This window comes from Megalobrama amblycephala, linkage group LG13 (assembly GCF_018812025.1).
Source record: "Megalobrama amblycephala isolate DHTTF-2021 linkage group LG13, ASM1881202v1, whole genome shotgun sequence".
NCBI classification, from domain to species: domain Eukaryota; kingdom Metazoa; phylum Chordata; class Actinopteri; order Cypriniformes; family Xenocyprididae; genus Megalobrama; species Megalobrama amblycephala.
The window spans coordinates 34,764,272-34,791,777 of record NC_063056.1 but is presented as its reverse complement, the minus strand read 5'-3'; the positions used below and the strand labels follow the sequence as shown (position 1 = coordinate 34,791,777).

The 27,506-nt window shown below is 37.4% G+C and overlaps 1 protein-coding gene across 3 annotated transcripts; it reads left to right on the top strand.

Moving 5' to 3' along the window:
- Positions 1 to 1,165: 1,165 nt before the first annotated feature.
- On the top strand, positions 1,166 to 25,731 carry LOC125243203 (meprin A subunit beta-like). Of its 3 annotated transcripts, none has more exons than XM_048152660.1 (16): positions 1,166 to 1,317; positions 1,491 to 1,558; positions 1,682 to 1,700; positions 1,949 to 1,984; positions 4,729 to 4,760; positions 4,860 to 4,932; positions 5,039 to 5,156; positions 16,063 to 16,241; positions 16,422 to 16,640; positions 16,779 to 16,934; positions 17,051 to 17,275; positions 17,376 to 17,807; positions 17,933 to 18,106; positions 18,402 to 18,510; positions 24,676 to 24,726; positions 25,224 to 25,731. In XM_048152660.1, exons 2-16 carry the CDS (start codon positions 1,496 to 1,498, stop codon positions 25,312 to 25,314), a joined length of 1,977 nt encoding a protein of 658 aa, XP_048008617.1. In that variant the 5' UTR covers positions 1,166 to 1,317; positions 1,491 to 1,495; the 3' UTR covers positions 25,315 to 25,731. The 3 variants fall into 3 exon arrangements, with proteins under 3 accessions (XP_048008617.1, XP_048008618.1, XP_048008616.1); XM_048152659.1 differs by having other exon boundaries at positions 1,167 to 1,317; positions 1,946 to 1,984; XM_048152661.1 differs by lacking the exon at positions 24,676 to 24,726 and having other exon boundaries at positions 1,946 to 1,984.
- The last annotated feature ends 1,775 nt before the right edge of the window (positions 25,732 to 27,506 follow it).

The window sequence follows — 27,506 nt, the reverse complement described above, 5'->3', positions numbered from 1 at the left end:
ATTCAGCTTTGCATCACAGGAATAAATTACTTTGTCAAATATATTTAAATAGTACACAGTTATTTTAAATTGTAATAATATTTCACAATATTACTGTTTTTTACTGTATTTTTAATTGAATAAATGTAGCCTTGGTGAGCAGACGAAACTTCTTTTAAAAACATTAAAAATCTTAGTGGTTCCAAACTTTTGGACTGTACTGTATGTGGGCGAAACTGAGGATCAATTATCATTGCTTTGGCACAAAATGCATTCAATGACTTCATCTTTCAAATTACATTCATTCTTTTCTCACTCAGACACAACAAATGGCAAAACTCAGTGTACCTACAGGCCAGTTTGCACATGCTGACATACTGTTTTCAAAACTGTTAAATTTAAGTTCAAAACAATAACATAATACAACACTGAATAAGACAGAAATATGCTAAATTTCTACAGTAATATTGTAATGAAATATATTCTGAATCTAAATCAAATACTATCAAAGCAGTTAGATGAACATACACAAGCCTAAGTCTTTCAATTTCATTCAAAGAGGAAAACTTGGGAATAATTTTGTACTGTTATGTAAACATCATGTAACATAAACTGCAGTGAATTATAAACAATAGAGGGTGTTTTTCTTGTTTTGTTAAGACATTTTACAAAAGAAAACATTGTATAATGATACCTGATGTTAGGGTTTTTTAGGTCAGTGTTTTATGACTGACAAAGTGTGTTTGTCAGGTGAAACCTTTGCTAGTGTTCAGGAAGAATGAGCTGATTTGAGACATGAATGAAGTGTTTTGGTAGATTTAGTGCATTTTGAATGTGAAATTAACTCCTGTGCCAAGATAAAAGTTAGTTAGGAGAACTGTGTGAAGGGTTTTGAAAAAGTGACCTAAGTATTGAGAAATGTGTCCTAGTGATTGTAAAAAAACTGTAATTATATTTATTATTTAAATGTAATCCATATACGTCCAAAATTGTCCGTAGGAGTGTGTGTTAGGGATAGGGGTAGTGAAGGGGAATAGAAAATACAGTTTGTACAGTATAAAAGGATGGAATGTCCTTACAATTCACAAAAACAAACGTGTGTGTGTGTGTGTGTGTGTGTGTGTGTGTGTGTGTGTGTGTGTGTGTGTGTGTGTGTGTGTGTGTGTGTGTGTGTGTGTGTGTGTGTCACTGTTTCCAAGGAGAGCTCAGTATAAGGAAGTACAAAAAATTTTAAATAACTTGTCAAACATCCAGACAATCTCACTTGGTTTTTACCTGCCAAGCTCGTTGGTCAAGCAGTTATACGTTTTAACTTTAGCCGTTAAAGACCGAAAACTGGTATGTATCCTCCTTTTATTTTTTTAATAGCGTATTTTCATGGTAATAAATGTAATTGAGATACGAGTATTTCAAATATTTAAAATACTTTGTGTATCTCTTGAATTTTGCTTGCAAATTTTATTGCAACTGATAAAACATCATTCATAAAATGTGATCATTATGATTCCCAGCAAAAATGCAGTTATGTGATTTTCTTCTGCTGAGTTTGGCTTTGGCTCTTTGTCTTGCATCACCAACGGTATGTTGGATAGTAGAAGGCTTACGTTATAATACATTGTCATTGAAGGTGATATATAGCTGTTGATTTTTTAAAAATATTTTCGTAATGTCTAAGTATTGTTTTCATATTTCTTGTACTCAGCTCCCACCAGATATAAATGGTAAGTACAGCACAGTCACTGACATTAATCTGTTGTAAAGTTATTGCAATGTCTCAATTGTGCAGTGTAAAAGATCCTGTTTTGATTTTGCTGTCATTACTGTGTGAAGTTTTCACTGCTCTTTTTTTTTATCATTTAACTTTCAGACTGTTTCACTAAAATTGTTGTTGTCTAAGCACTCAGTTCTATTTTCCAACTTCACCTCTCTGTCTTCTTTTGTTTTCTTCATTATATTTTCCTCAAAGGAGCTGAGGAATGGAAGGACATTCCTGATATAAACAAAGGTAAAATTACTATATTATCTCAATAACTCAAATATATTTATATAAGTAGTAAGGTACCTTATATCTGTTTTTGTTCATAAATCATTATTTTTACTCCTATTTTATTCAAGCATATTTACAGTTTTTTTTCAGTTGCTAACAAGCATTGCTTATTACCGAAACCACATTTTCAAAACTCTTCACACAGTCTGCATTACCAGCATGAATGTGGCCAAACAGTTTATGTCAATTTTAAAACAATTTCATTTTTTATATGAATATAGTACTTGAAAATTATAACCAAAAGGTAAAAAAAAGGGGAAAACTCCAGGGCTGCAATTATAATAAAAAAAGAATAAATAAAATACATTCTACACATTACTGTAACAACATGTGTAGTTGTTCATTATAGTAAATTACAGTGATGGTTCTAGTCTGCTCTCTCTCTCTTGCATTTGGCCACAAGTTCTCATCAACATCACCTGGGTGGAATTTCAGCTAAAATTGCAATTAGCTTGTAATATTTTTTTTTTTTTTTTTTGGCTATAAAATTGAGAATATTTTAAAATAATTACTGCATAAATGCTTGGAATTTGTCATCATTCTGTTTTGAATGTGTTTTTACAGTTTTTTACAGACGCTAGGACACATTTCTCAATACTTAGGTCACTTTTGCAAAACTCATCACACAGTGAACACAACAAAAGTCTATGTGGGTGAAACTGAGGATCAATTATCATTGCTTTGGAACAAAATGCATTCAATGACTACATCTCTCAAATTTCATGAATTCTTTTCTCACTCAGACACAACAACTGCCAAAACTCTTTGTACGTACAGGCCAATTTGCACATGCTGACATACTGTTTTCAAAACTGTTAAACTTATGTTCAAAACAATAACATGATACAAAACTGAATAAGACAGCAATTTGCTACATTTCTACAGTAATATTGTAATGAAATATATGCTGAATCTAAAAAATCAAATACTATCAAAGCAATTAGATGACACTGAACACCTACACAAGCGTTCGTTTTTCAATTTCATTATCATCCGTTCAAAGAGGAAAACTTCGGAATAATTTTGTACTGTTATGTAAACAAGGTTCATGTAACAAACTGCAGTGAATTATAAACAATAGACGGTGTTATTCTTGTGTTGTCAAGAAATTTTACAAAAGAAAACTGTATAATGATACCTGATGTCAGTGTTTTTAGGTCAGTATTTTATGACTGACAAAGTGTGTTTGTCAGGTGAAAACTTTGCTAGTGTTCTGGAAGAATGAGCTGATTTGAGACATGAATCAGTTTTTTGGTAGATTTAGTGCATTTTGAATGTGAAATTAACTCCTGTGCCAAGATGAAAGTTGGTTAGGAGAACTGTGTGAAGAGTTTTGAAAAGTGGCCTAAATATTGAGAAATGTGTCCTAACGATTGTAAAAAACTGTAATCATTTTGAATGCAGTGTGTTAGCATTAGAAAAATGTGCTGAAAATACATAGTATTTTGCATGTTGTGGAGTTCGAATGGGAAAAGAGTTCCTGAATTTTGAAAAGTGTGGTCACCAGGCCCGTCGCGACAAGGCAAGCAAACCAAGCAATTGCTTGGGGCCCCGAGCTGGCCTGGGGCCCCAAGACAACGACTGGTTAAGAATAAAATGCAACGACACTGTGTGAACGCCCCTTTGATCGTCAATGCAGTAAAGTGCAATGATACTGTTATCGGGATCCCCCTCAAGGGGGCCCCTCTCAGTAGTCGCTGACAGCAGCCAGCCAACCACGTGATCTCTGCTGCCGGCAAAATACAAAACCTCCTCGGCAGTCATGAAGCGGAATTATGCTTCAGGAAGCCAGAAGAGAAAGAAGAGATAGGAAGAGGAGGATAGCCTCGTTTACTCTGCACGCGTGTGCGGCGCGTTACGGCTGCGACGCGGCTACCGGAGCTGATACGCGGCCACTCTAGTCAATGCTCGTGTTTACACCAGCCGCGCCGCGGTGCGTTTGAGAAGCGTCCCAGAAGCGGCTCGACGCGCCGCTTCGCTAAAGATAGGCGCCTCGCCTATTTTTGACGGACGCCGCGTCCAAGACGCGCAGCTGAAATACAAAATAAAGTCAAAATAATCACCCTGAGTAAACTCCCGCTCATATTTCACATCATTAGGAGGCCAGAAACTGAAGACAAGAGATTTGAAGTTGAAAAACTTGAAATTTCTTTGTTTTTGTTGTCCATAACTGGAATTTTAAGTGTATTAACTTCATCTCTATGGCTACAACAAAATAAAATATGGCATAGCAATAAACACAATTAAACCGGGCAAAATATAACCATTTAGCCAAAAAAAAACATGAAAAAAATCAACGAAAACTACGTTGGACAGGCAAAAATAAACCTTTTTTATTTATGCACAGTATATGCAACAGCAGTATTTGCACTGTAAACCTTTTTTATTTATATAAAGTGTGGGTGAACTTAAACTATATGGCTATGCTGTGGTTCCTGTAGGCTTTGCGTGCGTGCGGGGGTCGGGGGGGCCTCCATGTCCATTTTGCTTGGGGCCCCCAAATTCCTTCAGACGGCCCTGGTGGTCACTGAATGCATTTTGTCTGAAAGCAATGAAAAATGGTTCACAGTTTGGTCTGCATTGACTTCGCTGACTGTGTGAAGAGTTTTGAAAATGTGGTTTCGGTATTAAACAATGCTTGTTAGCAACTGAAAAAAACTGTAAACTGAACACAAGCATATTTACTTTAAACTGAATGCTAGGTTTAAATCTCAGAGAAGGAGACATCATGATGGTGAGTTCTGTTCTAAGAAATTCTAAAAGTACATTGAATACTGAATAATTTAGAAATCAGTCAATATCATATTTCTATGTAAAACAATCTGCTTTAAAGCCTAATCAAAGGAGCGCCATTCTTGGGAATCGGTGGGATATTCCCGTCCCATATGAGCTGAGTGTGAATCTAGGTAAGAAAAGATGGATTTCTCACTTACAGTTTACTAAATCAACTTTTAAATTAGTTTCACTTTTATATGTTTTTCATCCATCATGTATTTTTGATTGTGATTATAGATATGAACTATAAAGGAGTCATTTTGAGAGCCTTTGAACAATTCAGACTGAAATCATGCATTGACTTTAAACCAAGAGCAGCAGAAATTTTTTACATCTCTGTGGAGAGTCATGAAGGGTACAGTATGGTTCCAGTTAGTAATGCACAATATTAGTAATATATGTTCCCTTTCGATACTTCACTCGTACTGCGTATGGGGAAAGGTCTCCTTTTTCCCTGTTACTGAAGCCTTTTTCAATAACGCAGTGTAACTACATCGTCATTGGTTCACTCATAGACAAGTTGTTGAACCAATGACGGCGCGGCATAGCTGCGCGGCCTATGGCGACAAAGCCCGCGAATATTCCCGCCGAAATGGGTGGGGTAGCTATATAAGCAGGCGCTTCGCCATAGGATTTCAGTTCTCTCTCCTTCAACAAGGACTTCATATCGCTCTTTGCTGATCTCCGGCTGAAGCCTTCACCGCCTGGAAGAAGCTCGCCTGAGAGAAGTTCTCGCCGCCGTCGAAGAGGGTCCCGCAGCGGACTGAGCTGAGACCGCCGAACGAAGACAGCGCCGGCGCCCTCGTATGGCAAGCCAAAGTACTCACAAACGCCTGGTCGGACGTCTGATTGCACACTGACGCGTCAAAAGCGCGCGTTTTGACAGCAAAACGCGCGTCCTCGACGTGTGATTTGCGTTAAGAACACGCGTTCTTAACGCGCGCTTTGGTATCATGGGAAACGCGCGTCAATAACGCGCGTTTTTGTGTGCCAAAACGCGCGTTCTCGGCGTGTGATTTGCTATTAAAACGCGCGTTCTTGACGTGCGCTTTGGAGTGACCAAAAACGCGCGGTTTTGACGTGCGTTTATCATAACAAAAATGGGCGTCGAATACGTGCGTTTTGAGTCAGACAAAACGCTCGTTATGAACGTGTGAACAGGTAAACCAAACAGGCAGTGCAAACGTGTGTTTAAAGTGTCCATCAGGCGAAGAGAACGCGCTCTTTCCTTAGAGTTCTCAAAAGTGCATGTCGAAAGCGTGTGCTCACTCTTTAGGGCTTTGAGTCTGTTATGTTTTTGTCCGCTATAGGTTTAGGACAGTATTATCATTAAACTCAATCAAAACAACATGGAATTGTCGAGGATAAATTTGGCAGATGATTATAATGGTTGAGTTATAATCCATAATAATTAATATGAGATATGCATATGAAAACGTAAAACTATTATTTAAAATAGCCGTGGGGGATTACAGTGGATATTCCTTCGATCAAGGCCAAAACTTTGTAAATTTGTAAGGAGCCAATAAAATACTACACCATATGTGTGATCATCTTGGCTATATATTACGGTGGCGTATTGCCTCATACATAATATTTTTTTCCCTCAATTATGTCGTTAAGACATCTTTTCTCGTAATAACGAGAATTTATGTTGTTAAGACATCTTTTCTCGTAATAACGAGATGTTATGTCGTTAAAACGACATTTTGTTGGCATATATGACGTGAATGTATAGGCTATACCTTTATCTGATTTATAATAGAGAATTTATCATGCCTTTATCACACTTCCGCACTCGAAAAGCAGAAGCAAATATAGTGTAAAATACCTTTAGATGCCTGTATCGATGGCAATGCCCATAGAGTTATGAACACAATATTATTGTTTTATTGGCGTGTAGCCTATGCAGTTTATAATAGCCTAATAAAACACAGTTTTATTATTTAGCATTACTTACTTTCTGGAAAATAACTCGCACCTGATTATGCCACATGCACAAAGTCAGAATTAAGTTTTTGAGAGAAAAAAATTATCATTGGTGTTTCAGTCGCATTTTATTATAGGTCTATTCAAAAATAATTTTGCTAAAATACACAGGCCTGCGCTACGGATACAAAAATAATGCTATATTGTCATAGACCTATTTATCAAAATAAAACTGATGAATGAAAGTGGAGACAATACCTCAAAAAAGGTCTTCTGTGAACGAAGAAAAAACAAGATGAAATCTTATAAAAGGAATAAATAGCCTATTTCTAGCTAGGCATACACGAAATATATTAAACCTAAATGATTAACATATTAAGAAAATGAAAGAAAAAAAATGCGACAAGTAGACCATATGATGAGTTTCGATTCATTTTTGAGAAGTTCACGGAAAGGCATTGCTTGTCTTTATTTTTCAAGCAATGTTTTATTGTGTGAGTGCAAATAATAGTTACAATAATAGTTATACCTACACAGATTCGAATGGTGTTACTCTTATGACCATAAATGTCTGAGTATTTTAAGTTGTTTATGCTTTTATAAGAAAATTCAAGTGAACGCGCCGGCGCCATATCAGTTTTAGCTAGGCTACTATAACTTGACATCGCATGCAGCCTGTTTATTGTCAAAACAAAATACATTCAACCAAATACAGAAAAAGCCACTGCTCATTTTAGTCTGTGTACAATCAGGGCTGAATTTCCCGAAACCTTGTTAACTCTACGTCGTTAACGTTAATACATGTTTCCCGAAACGTTCTTGTATACCTTCTGTAAGTCATACTTTCGTAAGGTTGGTCTGGACCACTCTTAACTATACCTTATCACTGCTGACAGTCTATACGAATATAATTCTGAAGTTGTAATGCACCCAGTGTTCAATTAGGATAATGACAAAGAATAAAATGCAAAGATTCACTTCAAATGTGCTTTAGCTCTGATCCAGAGACAGACGCGCTCAGCTCTTGTCATATATCACAACTATATTTAGTGTTTTCAACCCCACATCAGGTTTATTTAGATTTCAGTCATTTAAATACACATATGAATGAGGCACTAGGCTATATAAAAATACATTTATAGTTTGTTAAATTCAAATTCAATACACCGATGTCTATAGAAGCTGCAATAATAACCCTTTCAATTATATAATTTGACGAAGTGTTTTATTAATATCAGATACACATTGTGTATGAAACATAAGTTTACTCTATTCTTCTCCCAGTTCACCAGCCACATACTTTAATGTATTTCGGGGAAAATTAAGTAAATCCGACAGCTCTGAATTGCGGTGCAAACTCATTGCGCGACAAAAATTCACTTCCACATATTTTACAATCGGAATATATCATAAAATGCTTGGTGTAGTTAACAAGTTAGTGGATATTTTGAATAACAAAGGAAAAACGATATAAACGAGTTACATACATATCTGCCAGCTGCATGACGTGTCTCCAAGGAATTAATACATTCTAAAATTATGTTCTAAATAACTGTCGCCTTAAACTCGCGCTGATGGGGGCTCCGCACCCCCAGAATATAGATAAATTACAAGATAGATTTAGCTTGTAATTTGGATTATTTTTATAAGATCCAATGAGTCCTGATAAATGCATTTTCTACTTCTGAAGTGCTTCTTTTTATAAAGAACACTGATTTCTCACATAACATAGTGAAGCAGCCCCTGTATAGAGTGAATTATCGATTCTCGATCCATCGATATCAACCAATTCAGCTTCAGTGCCATGGGCAGCACCTGGTAACGTCGCACTTAAGAAGGTATATCTTAAGCAACCTCCTAAGGTATAGTTTGGGCAACATGCCTGAAAAAGGTATACATTCAGTTAAGGTATACTTTAGGGTCTTCGTAGCGCGCTGAGAGACAACGTTATCGGGAAATCCAGCCCAGGGCTGCGTTTCCCAAAAGCATCGTAAGCTTAAGTTGATCGTAGCTCTATTGAAACCAATGGAGCTTGGAGCTACGATCAACTTAGGCTTACGATGCTTTTGGGAAATGCTACCCAGAGCGTTTAAATAATAAATAGGCTATAGGATCCAAATAGTGCATATGGAAACATTTGGATTTATGCCAAATGGGTTTCTATTTCAGTTTAGCTTTAAATTAATTTGGTTTGGGGTTGACGTTTATATATTATATTTGTCATTATTGTTCTGTTTATCTGAATACCATTAAATTTAAAAGATTTGTAGCGCAAGGGGAACTAAAAAAGCCTACGCAGTGGTGGGATTAAATACCCCTATGCCAACCATGAAGCCGAGCTAGCCGGTAAAAACGAAATTTTTACAAAAAAATATGCTAAACATGTATTTTAGGCTATTTCCACAACAAATCCTTTAAATTGTTCTATACAAAATATAAGTATTAAATAAACATAAATTATATTGGCATTCATTACCTACAAACAATATTTTAAAGCCTAAACTACTAAATTTTGTTATACATTCAAGTTAATTTTACTGCACAGAAATAGAGTTTAAAAAAAAAAATAGTGTTCAAAAGATTACATGTATTGGAAAAAATATTAAAAAGAAAATGTTAGCCACATATTGCCAATCTAGACAAATACATCCCAAAAATAGCCTAAAGTTTGTCGATATTCGTATTGAATATTCATGAATATTTAGAATGATTAGAAATAAATTCAACAGGGATTGACTTGATATAGGCCTCCTATGTATTGTTCATGCATAACATTTATTAAATAGGCCTATATCGGCCTATAGCATATATATATTTTTAAATCCCTCATTTGGGGCTGAGCCCCACTAATATTGAAATTATCGACCCTGTTCCAAACATGTTTTTGCGCATGTGAGTGCTGTTTTGGGACACGAAAGCATTGTTTAACAACATAATAGGCGTAAATATATTTTAATGTCCAAGTGCTAATACACAATTGGATTTGTGCCGAATGAGAGCCCAACAGTGTCAATTTAAATACATTTTTTTAGGCTTTTAAATAAATATTGTTTGTAATGAATGCCATAATTTGTTTATGATTATTTTATACTTTTTATAACAATTTTCAGTCTTGTTTTGTATTGAATACCATTATGGATTTGTTGTGGAGATAGCCTAAAATACATGTTTAAAGCTTAATGCTTGTATAATGTGTGACATAAAAGACCAAACTCAGTAAACACCATACTAAACCATACTATGTACAGCAAAGCAGATGAGCCCAGAATATGAACGCAGTTCGTTTAATTAGCCTACATTAAGTGTTTTTCTCTTATAAAAAAACCGTTATAAAGAAAAAGCTCAAGGTCGCTTAATGTAGCCTACTAAGTGATAGGCTATTAAAAGATCAAATTCTGCACGAATACAGTTTTCTGTGTAGTACCTATGCTTTCTTAGTAGGCTACAACGTTTAATATATATATTAATTATATATATATATATATATATATAATTATATTTAATATATATATGTAGGCTAGGCCTACACATTTTTCTGGACATCGCTCATTGTTTCTACCTTAATACATTGTTTAAATTAATATGTTAGCTAACTACATATAGCCTATGTAGGCTATATATGTCTGAAATTAGGCCATAACTTGTACAGTCACCTTTGATAACAGATTAGGTACTCCAAATTGTAATGTTAAAGCATTTCCTATAAAGCTGCTTTAAAACTATAGGCCTAAGTATTGTGAAAAGCGCTAAAAAAAATAAATGTAAATTGAACCGATATAGGCTATATGAGCTCTATAGATCAGATAAAGGTATAAAGGTATTTTTCGTACACGTCACGTACAAAATATGTGATTTTAACGACATAACATCTCGTTATTACGAGAAAAGATGTCTTAATGACATAATTGAGGGGAAAAAAATATTATTTATGAGGCAATGCGCCACCGTAATATATAGCCAAGATGATCATACATGTCGTTATTGGCTCCTTACAAACTTACAAAGTTTTGGCCTTGATCGAAGGAATATCCACTGTAATCCCCCACGGCTATTTTAAATAATAGTTTTACGTTTTCATATGCATATTTCATATTAATTATTATGGATTATAACTTTAACCATTATAATCATCTGCCAAATTTATCCTCGACAATTCCATGTTGTTTTGGTTGAGTTTAATGATAATACTGTCCTAAACCTATAGCGGACAAAAACATAACAGACTCAAAGCCCTAAAGAGTGAGCACACGCTTTCGACATGCACTTTTGAGAACTCTACGGAAAGAGCGCGTTCTCTTCGCCTGATGGACACTTTAAACACACGTTTGCATTGCCTGTTTGGTTTACCTGTTCACACGTTCATAACGAGCGTTTTGTCTGACTCAAAACGCACGTATTCGACGCCCATTTGTGTTATGATAAACGCACGTCAAAAGCGCGCGTTTTTGGTCACTCCAAAGCGCACGTCGAGAAGTTCTTGACGCGCGTTTCCCATGATACCAAAGCGCGCGTTAAGAACGCGTGTTCTTAACGAAAATCACACGTCGAGGACGCACGTTTTGCTGTCAAAACGCGCGCTTTTGACGCGTCAGTGTGCAATCAGACGTCCGACCAGGCGTTTGTGAGTACTTTGGCTTGCCATACCCTCGCAGACTGCCGCTTCGAGCGCCGCTCTCGAGCCGCCCGCTTCCGGCCGCCTCTCAGCGCGTCTCCTGCCGCCATCCGGCGCCGTTTAAAGAGCTTTTCCCGCGGCTTAACGCCGCTTTCTAAAAGAGCTTTCCAAGCGGCTCTCGCTGCTCTAAAAGAGCTACAATCGCCGTTTTCACGGCGGCGGCGTTGCCTCAATGCTGCGCCACAGCTGTGGCACATGCCGAGCCTCGCTCCGTGGATCTTCGCTCTCTAGCAGCTGTTCACCGTGCCGCCTTCAGCATCTGAGAGCATTCAGCTCATTCCCTGCCGTCTACCGTCAGGTGAGTACAGAGCTTATTTTTCTACTTTCTCGCTGGCGTTTGCTTCAAATGCCGTCTCCAAACGCGTCATTTGCCGGGTCCTCCCCCGCAAACCGCGTTCGTTGAGGATGCGAGCTCTCGCTCTCTCAGCTGAATTTGACATGATGCTCTCTCCTGACTTAGGCGAGACTCATGATACATTTTCTATCTGAGTGAGCTTATTTCTCATTATTTCTATGTGCGTCGCTCGCCGGTCCCTCCCCGCGTTAATTCAGAAATATGACATGTCTGTCTTCCCTAGCTTGGGTGAGAAACATGTTATATGCTTAATTTAATGGAGCATCTTTCTGCTGTTTGCACTCTTCTCTATGCGTTGTTCGCCGGTTCTGCCCGCGAGCCGCGTTTGAGAAATATAACATGTCGCTCTCTCTCCCTCTTGGGTGACACTGACACCCATGTTATAAACATTCAGTTTATATAGCAGATTTTTGCAGAAGTTAACTGAATCTCTCAGCTGAATTTGACATGATGCTCTTGGCTTAGGCGAGACTCATGATACATTTTCTATTTGTGTGAGTGTATTTTTCCTTGTCTCAATGCGCGTCGCTCGCCGGTTCCGCCCCCCAAGCCGCGTCGATTGAGAAATATAACCTGATGTTCTCCCCCGACTCGGGCGAGAAACATGTTTTCATACTGTATTAATGGAGCTGATTCTGCTGTTTGCGCTGAGTTTCTCTATGCGTTGCCTGCCGGTTTCGCCCCGCAAGCCGCATTCATTGAGAAATATAACATGTCACTCTCCCCATGTCTAGGGTGAGACACGTTCATATATATATATATATATATATATATATATATATATATATATATATATATATATATATATATATATATATATATATATATATATATATATATATATATATATATATATATATAAAATTTCAGTTGATACAGCGTATTTCTGCCGAGTTTGCTGAATTTCTCAGCGTGTTGCTTGCCGGTTCTGCCCTGCAACCTGCGTCCTTTGAGAAATATAACGACACTCTCACCTGTCTTAGGTGAGACCTATGTTATTTATATTCAGCATATCAGTTGCTGTAGCATATTTATTCCAGTCTCTCTGCGTGTCGTTTGCCGGCCCTGTCCCTGCAAGCCACGTTCATGAGGATGTATGCGCTCACTGAAAGCGAGCTCAATGCTCACTTGTGCTCCGTGGAACTAACATGCTCATTATGCTGGACCTCTGTTCATGTGACTTGCTGGCTCTGCCCTGCAAGCCATGTTCATTGAGGTAGAGCGGTCTCACTTCCGACACTGCTCGGTGGAATATATCTTGATGCTCTCCCCTGACTCAGGTGGGACACGTGTATTTTTCCAAGAAGCATATATCTGTTTACTGAGTTTCTCAGCGTGTCGTTTGCCGGTTTCACCCCGCAAGCCACGTTCATGAGGATGCGGGAGCATTTCTAAAAACTAGCCGGTGTGCAGGCCCCCCTTCCAGCGGCCCGCCAACCGGCGCCATTCAACCCCTTGTCACGCAGGCCTGGCAGGCCATCCCCGGAGTATCAAGTGGGTTCTGGGGATAATATCTGAAGGCTACTCGCTCCAGTTTGCTCGCAGACCCCCGCGTTTTTGCGGGGTGCTTCCCACTTCAGTAAACACGGACGACGCTCACGTCCTCCGAGCCAAAGTGATGTCTCTGTTCGAGAAGAGGTCTATAGAAATGGTCTCCCCTCAGAGAGCGATTTACAGCCATTACTTCCTCATTCCCTAGAGTGATGGCGGTCTCAGACCCATCTTAGACCTCAGACTCCTGAACCTTTCCCTCATGAGATGGAAGTTCAAGATGTTAACGCTGAAGCAGATCCTCGCGCAGGTTTGCCCCTGCATGCTTTCACATCCAGATAGCCCCCCCATCTCAGGCGATTCTTGAGATTCGCATTCGAAGGTGTGGCTTGCCAATATATGGTCCTTCCATTCGGGCTGTCCCTAGCTCCTCGCACTTTTACCAAGTCCATGAACGTGGCGCTTTCCCCACTGAGACAGTTGGGAATCCGGGTTCTCAATTATCTCGACGACTGGCTCATCCTAGCCCAGTCACGAGCCGAGCTGGAGCATTACAGATCCGTGCTACTAAGCCACATGGAGTGCCTGGGTCTCAGGGTCAACTTTGCCAAGAGCTCACTGCTCCCCAGCTAACGTATAATGTTCCTGGGTGCAGTCTTCGACTCAGCCCATTTGACGGCTGTAGTATCGCCAGAGTGCGCTCTGGCCATTCAGCAGCTCGCGGCATCGGTCAGGAACAGAGCCCTTCACGCGTTTCAGACACACCTGACGGGACGCAACGTCTTAAGTCCAGTCGGACAGCATGACAATGGTGTCATACATAAATCACCAGGGTGGTCTTTCGTCCAGCCGCTTATGCGCTCTGGCGAAGCGTCTTCTGGAATGGGCATTACTGAGGTTTCAGTCGCTCAGAGTGACTCACACAACTGGGAGAACAAACTTGGGAGCAGATATGCTATCCCGGAGCAATGTCCCCTCAGACGAGTGGATGCTCCACCCCCAGACGGTTCTCACGATCTGGGAGTTCTTCGGGAAGGCAGAGGTAGACCTCTTCGCCTCAGAAGACAACTCTCACTTCCCAATTTATTTCTTGAAGGAGGACGTTGCACTGGCTCACGTCTGGCCCAGCACCCTCCTTTACGCTTTTCCCCCGATTGCTCTGATCTCGCAGATCATCAGATGAATCAGGGAAGACAAGCACAGAGTCCTCCTGGTGGCAACATAAACCCAGTGGAGTGTGATGTATGTCCGATACTGTCTTTTCTCCAGGAGCGTTTAGAACTGGGTCGCACCCCTTCAACGCTCAAGTTTACGTAGTAGCCATCGCAGCGTTTCACGCTCATATCGCTGGCCAGTCAGTGGGACGAAACCTTGTGGTGTGTTTTTTGAGGTTCTAGGCGATTGAATCCACCTCATCCTCTCACCGTTCCCACCTGGGATCTCTCTTTGGTCCTCAGAGCTCTCAAAGGGCCTCCCTTTGAGCCACTGTTCAGCTGACCTCAGGCCCCTGATGCTCAAAACCACTCTGTTACTTGCACTAGCATCGGTTAAGTGTGTTGGCGACTGGCAGGTCCTCTCCGTGAGCCCTGCATGCCTTGAGTTCGGGCCCAACGACTCCAAGGTTGTTTTGAAACCTAGGCTACATCCCTAAGGTGCTCTTGACTCCATTCAGAGCACAGGTCATTTCCCTCTCAGTGCTTCCTCCCTTGTCGGACGAGCGAGAGCTGGAATTGCTCTGCCCCGTCAGGGCATTAAGGACCTACGTTGAGCGATCACAGCCTTTCCGGCAATCCGATCAGCTCTCTGCTCCTGCTCATCTGCTTTGGTGGCCGCACCAAAGGGTCTTCGGTCTCAAAGCAACGTCTTGCGTGTCGGATAGTCAATGCTATTACTCTGTTACTTCTCTATGGGCCTCAACTGCCCCATAGTAGTTAGAGCCCACTCCACTAGAGGAATGGCTTCCTCTTGGGCCTGGTCTAGTGCAGTTTTGATTTAAGACATCTGTGAGGCAGCCAGCTGGTCCTCGCCGTCCACTTTTGTCAGATTTTATCATTTGGATGTCTCGACCTTACAAGCTCGGTCATCTCGGTATGATCCAGCGGCCTCTATTGAGCTCCGCTTCATGCCACTCTGGGAGTTAACTCCCCTTTTGGTAGTGTAACAAGGGTTCAACGGCTCCAGCCTTCTCACTTGTTCTCTGGTTCCCCCGCGGTGTCCAAGACAAGTCCAGTCGTTCCCTGCCGTGGCACGGCGCGGTTGAATTCATTCCCCATACGCAGTACGAGTGAAGTATCGAAAGGGAACGTACTCGGTTACTAACGTAACCTTGGTTCCCTGAGATACGGAACGAGTACTGCGTTACATGCCGTGCCACGAGGCTGCGGCTTCAGTGTCGTCGCTTCAGTCGAATGACCTGAAATCCTATGGCGAAGCGCCTGCTTATGTAGCTACCCCACCCATTTCGGCGGGAATATTCGCAGGCTTTGTCGCCATAGGCCGCGCAGCTATGCCGCGCCGTCATTGGTTCAACAACTTGTCTATGAGTGAACCAATGACGATGCAGTTACACTGTGTTATTGAAAAAGGCTTCAGTAACAGGGAAAAAGGAGACCTTTCCCCATACGCAGTACTCGTTCCGTATCTCAGGGAACTGAGATTACGTTAGTAACCGAGTACGGTATTATAGTCTATTCTGATACAGCCTAAACTGTTATACTGAATCAACAGTATAAAGGCCTTTTACTCTACCACTCAAAATATTAATTCACATTCATTATCTGCTACATGAATGTGCTGTTATCTCTTATTTTGCAGGTGTTGGTCATATGTTGGGCGCATATATTCTGGAGGTCAGACTCTTTCCATTGGAGATGGCTGTGGAATTAAAGCCATTGTTGAGCACGAGTTTCTCCACGCACTAGGATTTTGGCATGAGCAGTCAAGATATGACAGAGATGATTATGTGACCATCAAATTTGAAAACATCATTAAAGGTTGCCTTGTAGTTTTATTATTTAGTTTTTAACTTTATTTTTTTAATGAAAAGAGTAAAACAGTTCAATACAGACATACACTGACATACTGTTTGCAGTGCACATTTAACTAATCAGCTCTTAAGTAATCCATTCTTTATGAACAATCACCTTAATAACTCAACTGGTCTTTATTTTCAGAGGAGGAGAGCAATTTCGATAAATACAGTGAGAATGAGACCACCACCCAAGGCACCCCATATGACTATTACTCTGTGATGCATTATGATAAAAATGCCTTTAGTAACGGTAATGGATCCACGATCATTACCAAGCTTCCCGAGTTCCAGGATGTGATTGGTCAACGCCTGGACATCAGTGAATATGATGCGATTGAGCTCAACAAACTCTATAAATGCAGTGAGTGTTTTATACATATTGTTTTCATTTTTCACTTTCACTTAAAGACTGATGTAAGGGAGACCAGGGAAAACATGTCATGAGTGGGAAGTTGTAAGGAATTGATTTTGCCTCAGTGTTTGTCTGTTTGCATTACAGATTCCTCCATCTCTTTTCTTGACCACTGCAGTTTTGATGATGAATCTCTGTGTCAGATGAGCGTCTGTTCTGCTGCTGATTATGGCTGGCAGAGAGTGAAGTCAGTGAGTGGCATCAATGTGACTGACCACAGCTACTTGGGCAAAGAACAGAATGGTGAGATCCGTTTCAGTCAGTCAGTCAATGGAAAGTGTCTGTTTTGACATCACAGGAAGTGACTTTACGTATACTTATGCCCATTTCCACACATCTACCTGTTTTCATTCCTACAGGGACGTCTTTTTTCATGCACTTCAGCACTGAGGGCAGAAATGAAGGGGACACAGCCAGAATGGAGAGCAAGACAATGACCCCTAAAAGAGAGTGCAAAGTCCAGTGTCTACAGTTCTACTACTATCACAGTGGTAATGAGTCTGACCAGCTCAACATCTGGATACGAGAGTACCAGAATGAAGCAGACAACAGAGGAACTCTCAGACTTATGGATCAGATCACAGGTCTGTCTCTTCCTCAAATACTGTACATATTACAAAACATATAGGTCTGTTTATCAAGATGTTCCTAAGTTGTTTAATGTTACAATTTAATTTCTTGCAGAACGCCCTGGTAATCACTGGAAGCTGCATCATGTGTCACTGAATGCAAATAAAACCTTCCAAGTTGTATTTGAAGCCCGTAAAGGAGCTGGAAACTCCAGTGGAGGCTTTTCACTGGATGATATCAATATTTCAGAGACTGAGTGTCCCCACACATGGCAGATAAGGGACTTTTCAATAATGGAATCTTCAACACATTACAGTCCATTGTATTACTCTAGTGATGGCTATCGCTTTCAGTTTGCATTACAAGTGTATCCGACTTCTCTTGCCATGTATGTTAGTCTGGTATCTGGAGCATATGATGACCAGTTGCAGTGGCCTTGTCCATGGAGACAAATAACCTTCCAGATGCTTGACCAGAATCCACACATACAGAAGCGCATGTCCTCTGAAAAAAGCATCACCACTGACCCTACTTTGATTTCTTCCAGTGAGAATCCTATTATGTTTCTGTCATCACATGTTTATATGCAGCATTTTCCTTAGCTAAAGAGCAAATACATTGTTATCTCTAACTTAAAGGGCTTTTTTAAAAGACATATTTTGTTGTAACAGATGGCAGATATTACTGGGAAAATCCTCGAAAAAATGGAACTCGAGTCACCATTGGCAATGAGACCGTATATGTGGGTCTTTTGTGGGGCTATAGATATTTCATTATGAAAGATGATCTGACCAGAAGAGAGTTCGTCAAGGGTGGTGACATCATATTCCTCTTCAACATGGAAGGTAGGTTTTGTTAAGTAACCTCAGAAAAACCCTGTTTTTCGGAGTAAAAAATGGGCAGAATACTGGCCGGAGCAAATAAAACACTTTTTGTTTTTGTTTTTTAATGGAAACGTGCTAGACAAATGCCTGTGACCGCGGTTTCATTGCTTTTTCCACATCTCGCACATTAATGCCACGCAATGTGAAATTCAACTTCCTAAAATTGGTCATTGAACGCTGTATTTTTCCATTCTTTTCAAGTTCTGAGAATATTCAGCTAAATGTTTTTTATTATTCCTGAATACTTTTTTCACAGATATCTCAGGGCTACTTCAGAATCACTCTCTACCCTGCTCTAAAGTGACAGTGAAGAATTTCAACATTTCTCCTGATGCGAGTGCCCAGCAGGGACCATGTGACCCAAGGTGAATATCCTTTTAACTTTTGTTAAATGTAAAAAAAAAAAAAAAAAAGATTAAAGGTCTAATGAGAAATTAAACACTATATTTAAGAAATAAGGTATAGAATGTGCTATATTTGTGTACTCTTGCAAATGTTGCTTTGCATTTGCTCACAAGACCTTTGTATTCCCTCCCAAAAGCATTTGCGTTCTCGGTGGAATGCAAAACATTTGCGAGAAAATACAAAAGCACTGACTTATTTTTCCTGACTTTTTTTTTTTTTTTTTTTTTTTTTTCAAAAATATATGGAAATATGCAAAATATAATGCAATATATTATACATTTCCATATATGGAAAACTAGTGCTTATATTTCTCAATATACTGCAATATATGCATTGACCATGTATGGCTATATATTAATACATATAAAATATTTATAAATGAAGACAAAAATAGCATTACATTCATAAAGTTTTATCCTTTATTGTGTACATATATTGCACATACATGTTCCCATATAAATGTGAATGTATTGTGTGTGTGTGTGTGTGTGTGTGTGTGTATATATATATATATATATATATATATATATATATATATATATATATATATATATATATATATATATATATATATATATATATATATATATATATATATATATATATAAAATATAAAAATACACACACACACAGGAATAAGTTAGAATCAGTGGTTACAACAGACTTCTAGTTCCCAGCATGCTTTGCTTCTGATTGTTAAAGGAGAGTAAATGTTAAAAATTAAGTGCTATTTCATGTGTTTTGCTCAATATAGTGGGAGATCTGTTAGTGTTTAAAGTTGTATTATCTTGGAATTTAAAAGATGTGTGAGTTTTTGGGGTTACCGTTGTGCTGAAGAGTAGAGCCTGAGGTTAGATTTATGATTGGCTGAACACCATTAAGACTGTGATAATTTTATTTAAGAAGTAACGGTTGTGCGCACTATAGTACATTTATAGTCTCTTTGGTAGAAACGTTAGTACATGCAGGTGTGCTTAGTTTGTCAATTAACTTGAAAATATGGAACAAATAAAGTGTAAATTGTTATAAAATATAAGAAATGTGTTATATAATATATTTTACCATATGTTTATACTGCGTGAGTAAATATATCTGCAATATATTATGCATGCAGTAACATATCTGATCACATATAATTCTATATAATATGAAGTATATTACTGAATATAAAATTACATACATTATGATATATTAGTAAATATATTATCACATATTTTTCAATATATGAAAAGTGGCAATTCCATATTTATTTTTCAATATATTTTTCTGTGTATTTTCAAATATACTGTTAAATCATGTAATATATTGATCATTCATATATAGGGAAATATATTTTCATTCCATAAGGGACTCCGTAAAGTTCTCTTAAGTGATGCTGTAAAAATGCAAGTGTGAAGCACCGTGCAGAAGTCTCTCTTGAGAACACACATTTCACTAGAGAACACAACAGGTTTTGCGAGAGAATGCTAAAAGTTTCTCTGGGGAATGCAAAAGTTTTGCAAAAGAACACCGAAGCTTTGGAAAATACTTTTTCCTCCCATATTTTTTCCACCACCATGTCACTTTAGGATCTCTGTATCAAAGTGTATTAAGTGAAGACATGGTTTGGAAAATGTTTTTTGCATTCCCTCATTAATAATATTTTGGGGCATTTTAAATAATAATAAAAAAAAAAAAACTACATAGCATATCTTCAAAAAAAAAAACATTACACTTATTAATCATATTTATTAAGTGATATTCTTAGGAAACTGTTTCTTGAATAGATTGTCGGAGGTTTGTAATTTTGAATAATCATTGTTTAAAACACTCTAAAACAGTGTACTGTAAAAAATGAATGTGATTTGAACGGTAAAATATTGTAAAAACGTTATGGAAAAAAAATTGTAAATAAGTTAACAGTAAGTTCCCGTATTATATACAGGGAAAAACTGTAAAAGACATTTTATGTAATTTTCACAGTAAAATGCTGTAAATTTATCATTTTTATAAGTAAAAACGACAAAATCAATGTATAATTTACAGTCAAAAACTGTAAACTGATATTCCCACAATTCCCTGACATTCCACTTTTTTTTATTTTTTTATTTTTAAATTTTTTTTAATTGGCTTTTGACAAACAGGGAACATTAATGACACTGAATATGTTATGCAGTTGTAAGTATACAAAACAAGGTATTATATACTGCCGTTGTTAGAGATTAATATACTTGTGCACAAAGTGAACAACTAAATAATCAACTAACTACATAAGACATAAATGTTCTGTATGAATATACAATATATACATACACATTCCATATATACATACACTCATACATATACACACACTCATTATATAGACATATATACACATGTACGAGTATATACAATCTCATTATACCTTCACATACACATTTAAACATGCACATTCCTAAACTTGCATGTTAGCAATTGTTAAATGCATACATACAGCCCACATATACATATTCAACACATAAAAATGGAAAAAGAAAGTTAGGCCTCCTACTTGTTCCTTTAACATGAACAAAAACTAAACAAAGGCAGTAAAAAAAAAATTATATACAGTGTGTGTATAATAAATATATATATATATATATATATATATATATATATATATATATATATATATATATATATATATATATATATATATATATATATATATAATAAATGATCTATTTGTCGGCTGTACTATAGCTCATTGAAAAATGAACAAGCAATACAAATAATTGAAACACACAGAGCATACCATTATCCTTAACCACTAAGCCTTTAAGAAGTTACAAGTCGAGATTATTAATGAATATTTTTATTGGGTTCCATATTTTTACAAATGTCTTTTGTTTATCTAAAATCCTGTATCTCAGCTCTTCTAGAGGTAACACGTAACTTAGCTCTCTAAGCCAAATTTCAGAGGTTGGTACAGACTCAGACTTCCATTTCTGTAAAATTGCCTTCTTAGCTAAGATCATGCTTAAAGAAACAGCTTGCAACACATTTACTTCCAATATTTGAAGTATCAAAGTATTTGGCTCAGATCAATTTTATATGCAACTGAAAGAAATTTGAATATATTCTGCCAGAATGGTCTAATTTTATGACATGACCAAAAGGTATGAGACAACGTACCTTCTGAGACTTTACATTTGTTACATACAGAGGATACATTTGGGTAAATCCTATGTAATTTAGTCCTTGAATAATGAAGCCTGTGAATGACTTTGAATTGGATTACAGTATGCCTTGCATTAATAGAGCAAACACCCTAATTTGTAAATGCCAGAAAAAATCTGTAGATAAAAGATCATATTTTAATTTAAGTTGGATAAATGAGACAAATTTATTATCAATATATAAATCTCTTATGGAACTTAAACCTTTTTGTTTCCATTGGGGAAAAACCTTATCCTGTAAACCAGGGGTAAAGGCATGGTTTTTACAAATTGGGCTATCCAAATATATATGTGGAAGATCCAGATATGATTTAATCTGCTTCCATATCTTGAGAGTTATTTATTAACATATTCTCATTATAAAACCTTGATTCGATTTTTATTGGACTGTTCAACAAAGCTTCTAAAGAGGTCTTCCTACAAGATGTTCTTTCTAACCAAACCCATTCTGGTATCTCCCCTTTAACCTCTGTTTGTCTCCACCAGGAAAGGAACTGTAAATTAGCAGCCCAATAGTAACATCTGAAGGATGGAAGATTAAATCCTCCCTTTGCTTTGGGTTTCCATAAATGTTTTTTAGATATTCTGACCGCTTTATTATTCCATATGAATGAAACAATTATAAACTCCAATTTTGCAAATAACTTAAAGGGTTAGTTCACTCAAAAATGAAAATTCTGTCACTCACCCTCATGCTGTTCCACACCCGTAAGACCTTCGTTAATCTTCAGAACACAAATTAAGATATTTTAGTTGAAATCCGATGGCTCCGTGAGGCCTGCATAGGGAGCAATGACATTTCCTCTCTCAAGATCCATAAAGGTACTAAAAACATATTTAAATTGGTTCATGTGAGTACAGTGGCTCAATGTTAATATTATAAAGCGACGAGAATATTTTTGGTGCGCCAAAAAAACCCCAAAAGAACAACTTATTTAGTGATGGCCGATTTCAAAACACTGCTTCAGGAAGCTTCGGAGCACAATGAATCAGTGTCTTGAGAGAGGAAATGTCATTGCTCCCTATGGAGGCCTCACGGAGCCATCGGATTTCAACTAAAATATCTTAATTTGTGTTCCGAAGATTAACAAGGGTCTTACGGGTGTGGAACTGCATGAGGGGAAGTAATATATGACATAATTTTCATTTTTGGGTGAACTAACCCTTTAACTGGAATAAGAACTGGGATGGAAAAAAATAAATATAAAAATCGAGGGAGAGTTACCATTTTAATTGCATTGATCTTTCCTGCCATTTTTGGTTTAGCATATAAAATATTAATCCATTGAATGAATTTGGCAAACATTGCAAACATATACGGCCATTCGATTTGAGCATCTAAAGAGATCAAGCATGCTTTTGTTTCGCATATATTATATTATAAAGGCGTCTTAAGTTTGATTGTATGCGCTGATTTGGCATAAATCCGGTCTGATCTTGATTTATGATTGAGCAAATATATAGTTGCAACCTATTAGCTAAGACCTTACTAATAATTTTTGCCTCTATTGGAATTAAGGAGATTGGACAGTATGATGACATCTACATTTTATCCCGTCCGGGCTTAGGTATTAATACTATGTTAGCATTGTACAGTGTCAGGGGTAGTTTCGATTGGGAGAATGAATGATTGATCATACGAAGAAACATTGGAGCAAGAATATCCCAGAATTTTTTATAATATTCTGGACTAAACCCGTCTGGGCCTGCACATTTATTTTTTGGGAGATTATTAACAACTTCATTAACCTCAGCCAAAGTAATTTCCTTCTCTAACATTTCAACAGCTTCTTCACTTATTTGGGGAAGATCAATATTAGATAAGAATTTATTTATTTCATTTATATCTATATTACCTTTGGATATATATACGTCTTTATAAAAGTCTGCAAAGCATTCGTTTATTCGTTTGGGATCAGTTAATATTTCGCCCCTCTCTGTCTGAATTTTGTGAATGGCTCTAGATGCTTGAAACTGTTTAAGCTGTCGAGCTAGTAGTTTGTGAGGCTTCTCGCCTAATTCAAAATGGCATTGTTAAATTTGGTTAAGAAGTTTAGCAATTTTTTTTGGCAAGAATAGTATTATATTCACTTCTCAATGCTACAATTTTCTTTAAAGTAGTTGAACAGTAATTAAATTTATAACTTTTCTCTAATTCTGTAATTAGGCTATCTATTCCATTTAATCTCTTTATCTTCTTTGTTTCATTATTTGAAATTAAATTATATTGCCCCTAATGACAGCTTTCATCGAGTCCCATAGCACCGAGTCAGTCACATTACCAATGTCGTTTTCAGACAAAAAGTACCCAGTTTGTTTCTTTTATGTAATCACAGAATTTTATATCACTCAAAAGAGAGTTGTCAAATCTCCAATTATACATCCCCTTTCAATTTTAGGTCCAGTGATATTGGGGCATGATCTGATATTAATCTGTTATGATATTGAGTGGACCTAACCATTTTTAACAAATTTGAATCTATAATTTAAAAAAAACAATTCTGGAATAACACTTATGCACTGAGTAAAAAGAATATTCTCAAGCTGATGGGTTTAAATGCCAACACTCGTGAATGACTCTGTGCACCTTCTTTATATTAGTATATACTTCAACTCGTGGAAAAGCTATTTGTGATGAACTCTGATTCTTCATGTGGCTTTCTCTTTTACCACTTGCATTATTATGGTCATTGTCAGTATATGTTGAAGGTACAAAACAGATTTTAGTAGTAGTTAGCATTGTTGAATTTATCGGTTTACATTCAGATTTTCTTGTTTGTAAATTACAGTTTTATACTGTAAAATGTTTTTCTGTATTTTTTACCACAGCTGCCAAAATTATTTTGTAAAAACTGCAGAATTTATTTTTGCAGTGTGGTCAGAGTTTACTGAAATTTGATATTCATTTAGTATCGGTTGAAATAAACCTAACAGTGTCTTCCCTCCTAGAGCTCTTCCCACACCTCATCAGACAACTTCTACACCAGAACCTACTAAGGGGTAAGTCACAATCTCATATGGTTATATTTTTTTTTTATGTGGATGGAAAATGTTGAAAAAAATCAATAGCTGCTTTTTTATTTGCCTGCAATTCTTAAGAAATAAGATTCGGGAGGCTGTGCTATAATGTGTAAGCTATGTAATCATCATAAATAAACATTGTGAGGATTGATTCACAGTAGCATATATTCACAAGTTATATCAAATGTTAAAACTACACATTTTTACAAAAACATTTTAAAAAGCTAATTTATTAAGTTGCATTCTTCTGCTAGAAGATATACAAAGATATATTCTAAATAAGCATACTACTGTCAATCAGAAACCAGGACCATTTTAAAATGATACATTTAGTAAAATGAAACAGTTACTTATTGCATGATCTCTCTAAAATGTGATGAAATTAATATTTTTCCATTTGAGGGGCCATTGCACAGGCAGACAGTGTTTTAAGTTTTTGTATTCATCATCACATCTGTATTTCTCTCCTCTTTTAGTGAATGTCTGGACATATTTTGCAATTCCAGTGCCAAGACCGTTTCTTCTCTAATCCTCTTGGTGGTTTGCTTCCTTTTGCTGGTGAATTAAACACGGGAAGACACTTTTAATCAATATCCAGTGTCTGACTATAGGAGTTTTAATCATTGTCAAAGCACTGCATCTATCTATGATTCCATTAAATCCACTGATCCATTTTTCCAAGGCAACTGTCCTTTTCATGATTGCACAGCCTATCCCTTTGTAGCCTATCCAAGCATCTCAGGTCAAAGGCAGGGAAACACCCTGGATGGATGGCCATTCCATCACAGGGCTAACGCACACTTAGACGAATTCCCTCTTTCACCCATGCCTATGAATGTGCAATTTAATTAAGCTCTTTACACAGACTATCTATATTCACTTGCCTGTGATACAGAAATCAATCATGTTAATCTTAACTGTAATTCCAATGATTACAAGTGTATATCTCTTCAATGTTTGATTAAAATTTTGACTTAAAGACTTTCCAAAGTGCCAAATTATTGAATCATTTGGTGACATCTAGTGGTATCATATGGTAGAACTGTATATCAATTGGGCAGCAGGATGATTTCACTGAGAACAGCAAAAACATTTCATAATAGAGTTTACATGCTGTGTTCTTTATTGGAGAAGTAACCTTATTAAGCCTACTCAAATCTAAGTTTCCCATGTTTACTTATTTACAGTTTTTTTCGATTGCTAAACGACAGTGGGCACAACTGGAGTCACGTGCAAAACTTTAACTACAGTCTGCACAGCAGCAGTTCATGTGGACCAAACTCTAGTTTGTTTTTCATTGCTTGAACACAGTTTTCAAAACTCTACACACTTATCCCATGACTTTAACCACAACCTGCACAACACTGTGGATTTTCAGCACTTTGTTCAAATGCTAACACACTGCTCTCAAAACTGTGAACCACACATTCAAAACAGAATAGATTTCAGCCTCGTGCCTTTCAAACACTGCTGATTGCAATTTCAGCTGAAAGCCTAAGCAGGTGTCTTTTTTTTTTTTTTTTTTTTTTTTTTTTTTTATAGACTTGTTAGTGAACACACACATACATATAGGCTATATATAGTTTCTACCTTTTTTTTTTTTTTTTTTTTTTTTTTTTTTTTTTTTCCCTCATTACTGTAATTCCATAATTTACTACAGACTATTGAAGCAATTTTCATTTACCTTAAAGAATTGTTGAATCATGTGAAAGAATGTCACTCTTTTCGTTGAAGAAAATATTACTTTGTCTGAAGTCACTGAAATTGTTCAAACTGTAAAGATGAAAAGTTTGTATTTTCTGTGTTGGAGTTTGATGCTAGTGTTTTTACTCTGAGTGTGTTCTGAGTGACAGTGTGTGTTATCTCAGTGAGGGTTGTGCATAGTGTTTGGCTGCACTGAACCTGTTTTGAGCCATGTGTTAAGAGTTGTGTTGCTTGGAATGAGTTTTGCAGGTGATGTGAACTGTTTAGCTCAGGCTACTCAGACTGTAGTTAGAGTTTTGCACATGTAGCTCCAGTTCTGCTCACTGTCGTTTAGCAATCGAAAAAAAACTGTAAAGTGAGATTTAAATCAAAGATTAATCGTGTTTTAACATTTGGTATGGTAACTTATGTATTGGTGCCACTGGCACATGCCGTTGGAAGTTGTGGCACATCCTGTGACATACCTGGTTTTGAGAGGCACATGCCACTGAAAGTTACAGCACAATAGTGATGTGACAACTGACAGTATAGAAATGTTCAATATCACTCACTTGTTAGTTCATTCACTAATCTTAGTATAGGCCTAGTGCATGACAGTTGAGTGCACTATATCAACAATGAATTAAAAACGACTCTAAGAATAAACACATAATATCAAGTGAAGTGTTTCACTTGATATTATGTACTTATTATTTTGAACTCTCCTGTCCATGCAGTTTTTACACTTAAAGGGGGGGGTATAATGCTATTTCATGTATTCTGACTTATTTACACTGTTAAAGAGTTGGATTCTCACGCTAAACATGGCCAAAGTTTCAAAACACGAGTTGGACGTATGACAGAGTATTTCTGTGCCAAAAAATAATCTTCCAAGTCCTCAAACTTCGCAATCTTTTTTTCGAGTATGGGCCTTTGTAACGTCAGTGGCAAGGAACCCAAACTCCAACAGGTGACATCAGGTGGCAAACAGGTGTTAAAATGGAGAAAGAAACCAGGCCTAGTCGGTGGGCCAGTTCTCCTCTGGTGAACAGTGCTTTGTTACGACTCAGGTTGCT

Coding starts and splice junctions, on each gene's coding strand:
- LOC125243203 (XM_048152659.1), top strand. CDS start 1,496: ATGCAGTTATGTGATTTTCTTCTGCTGAGTTTGGCTTTGGCTCTTTGT. Junction 1,985..4,728: donor CATTCCTGATATAAACAAAG/GTAAAATTACTA, acceptor ACTGAATGCTAG/GTTTAAATCTCAGAGAAGGA. Junction 24,727..25,223: donor ACACCAGAACCTACTAAGGG/GTAAGTCACAAT, acceptor CTCCTCTTTTAG/TGAATGTCTGGACATATTTT.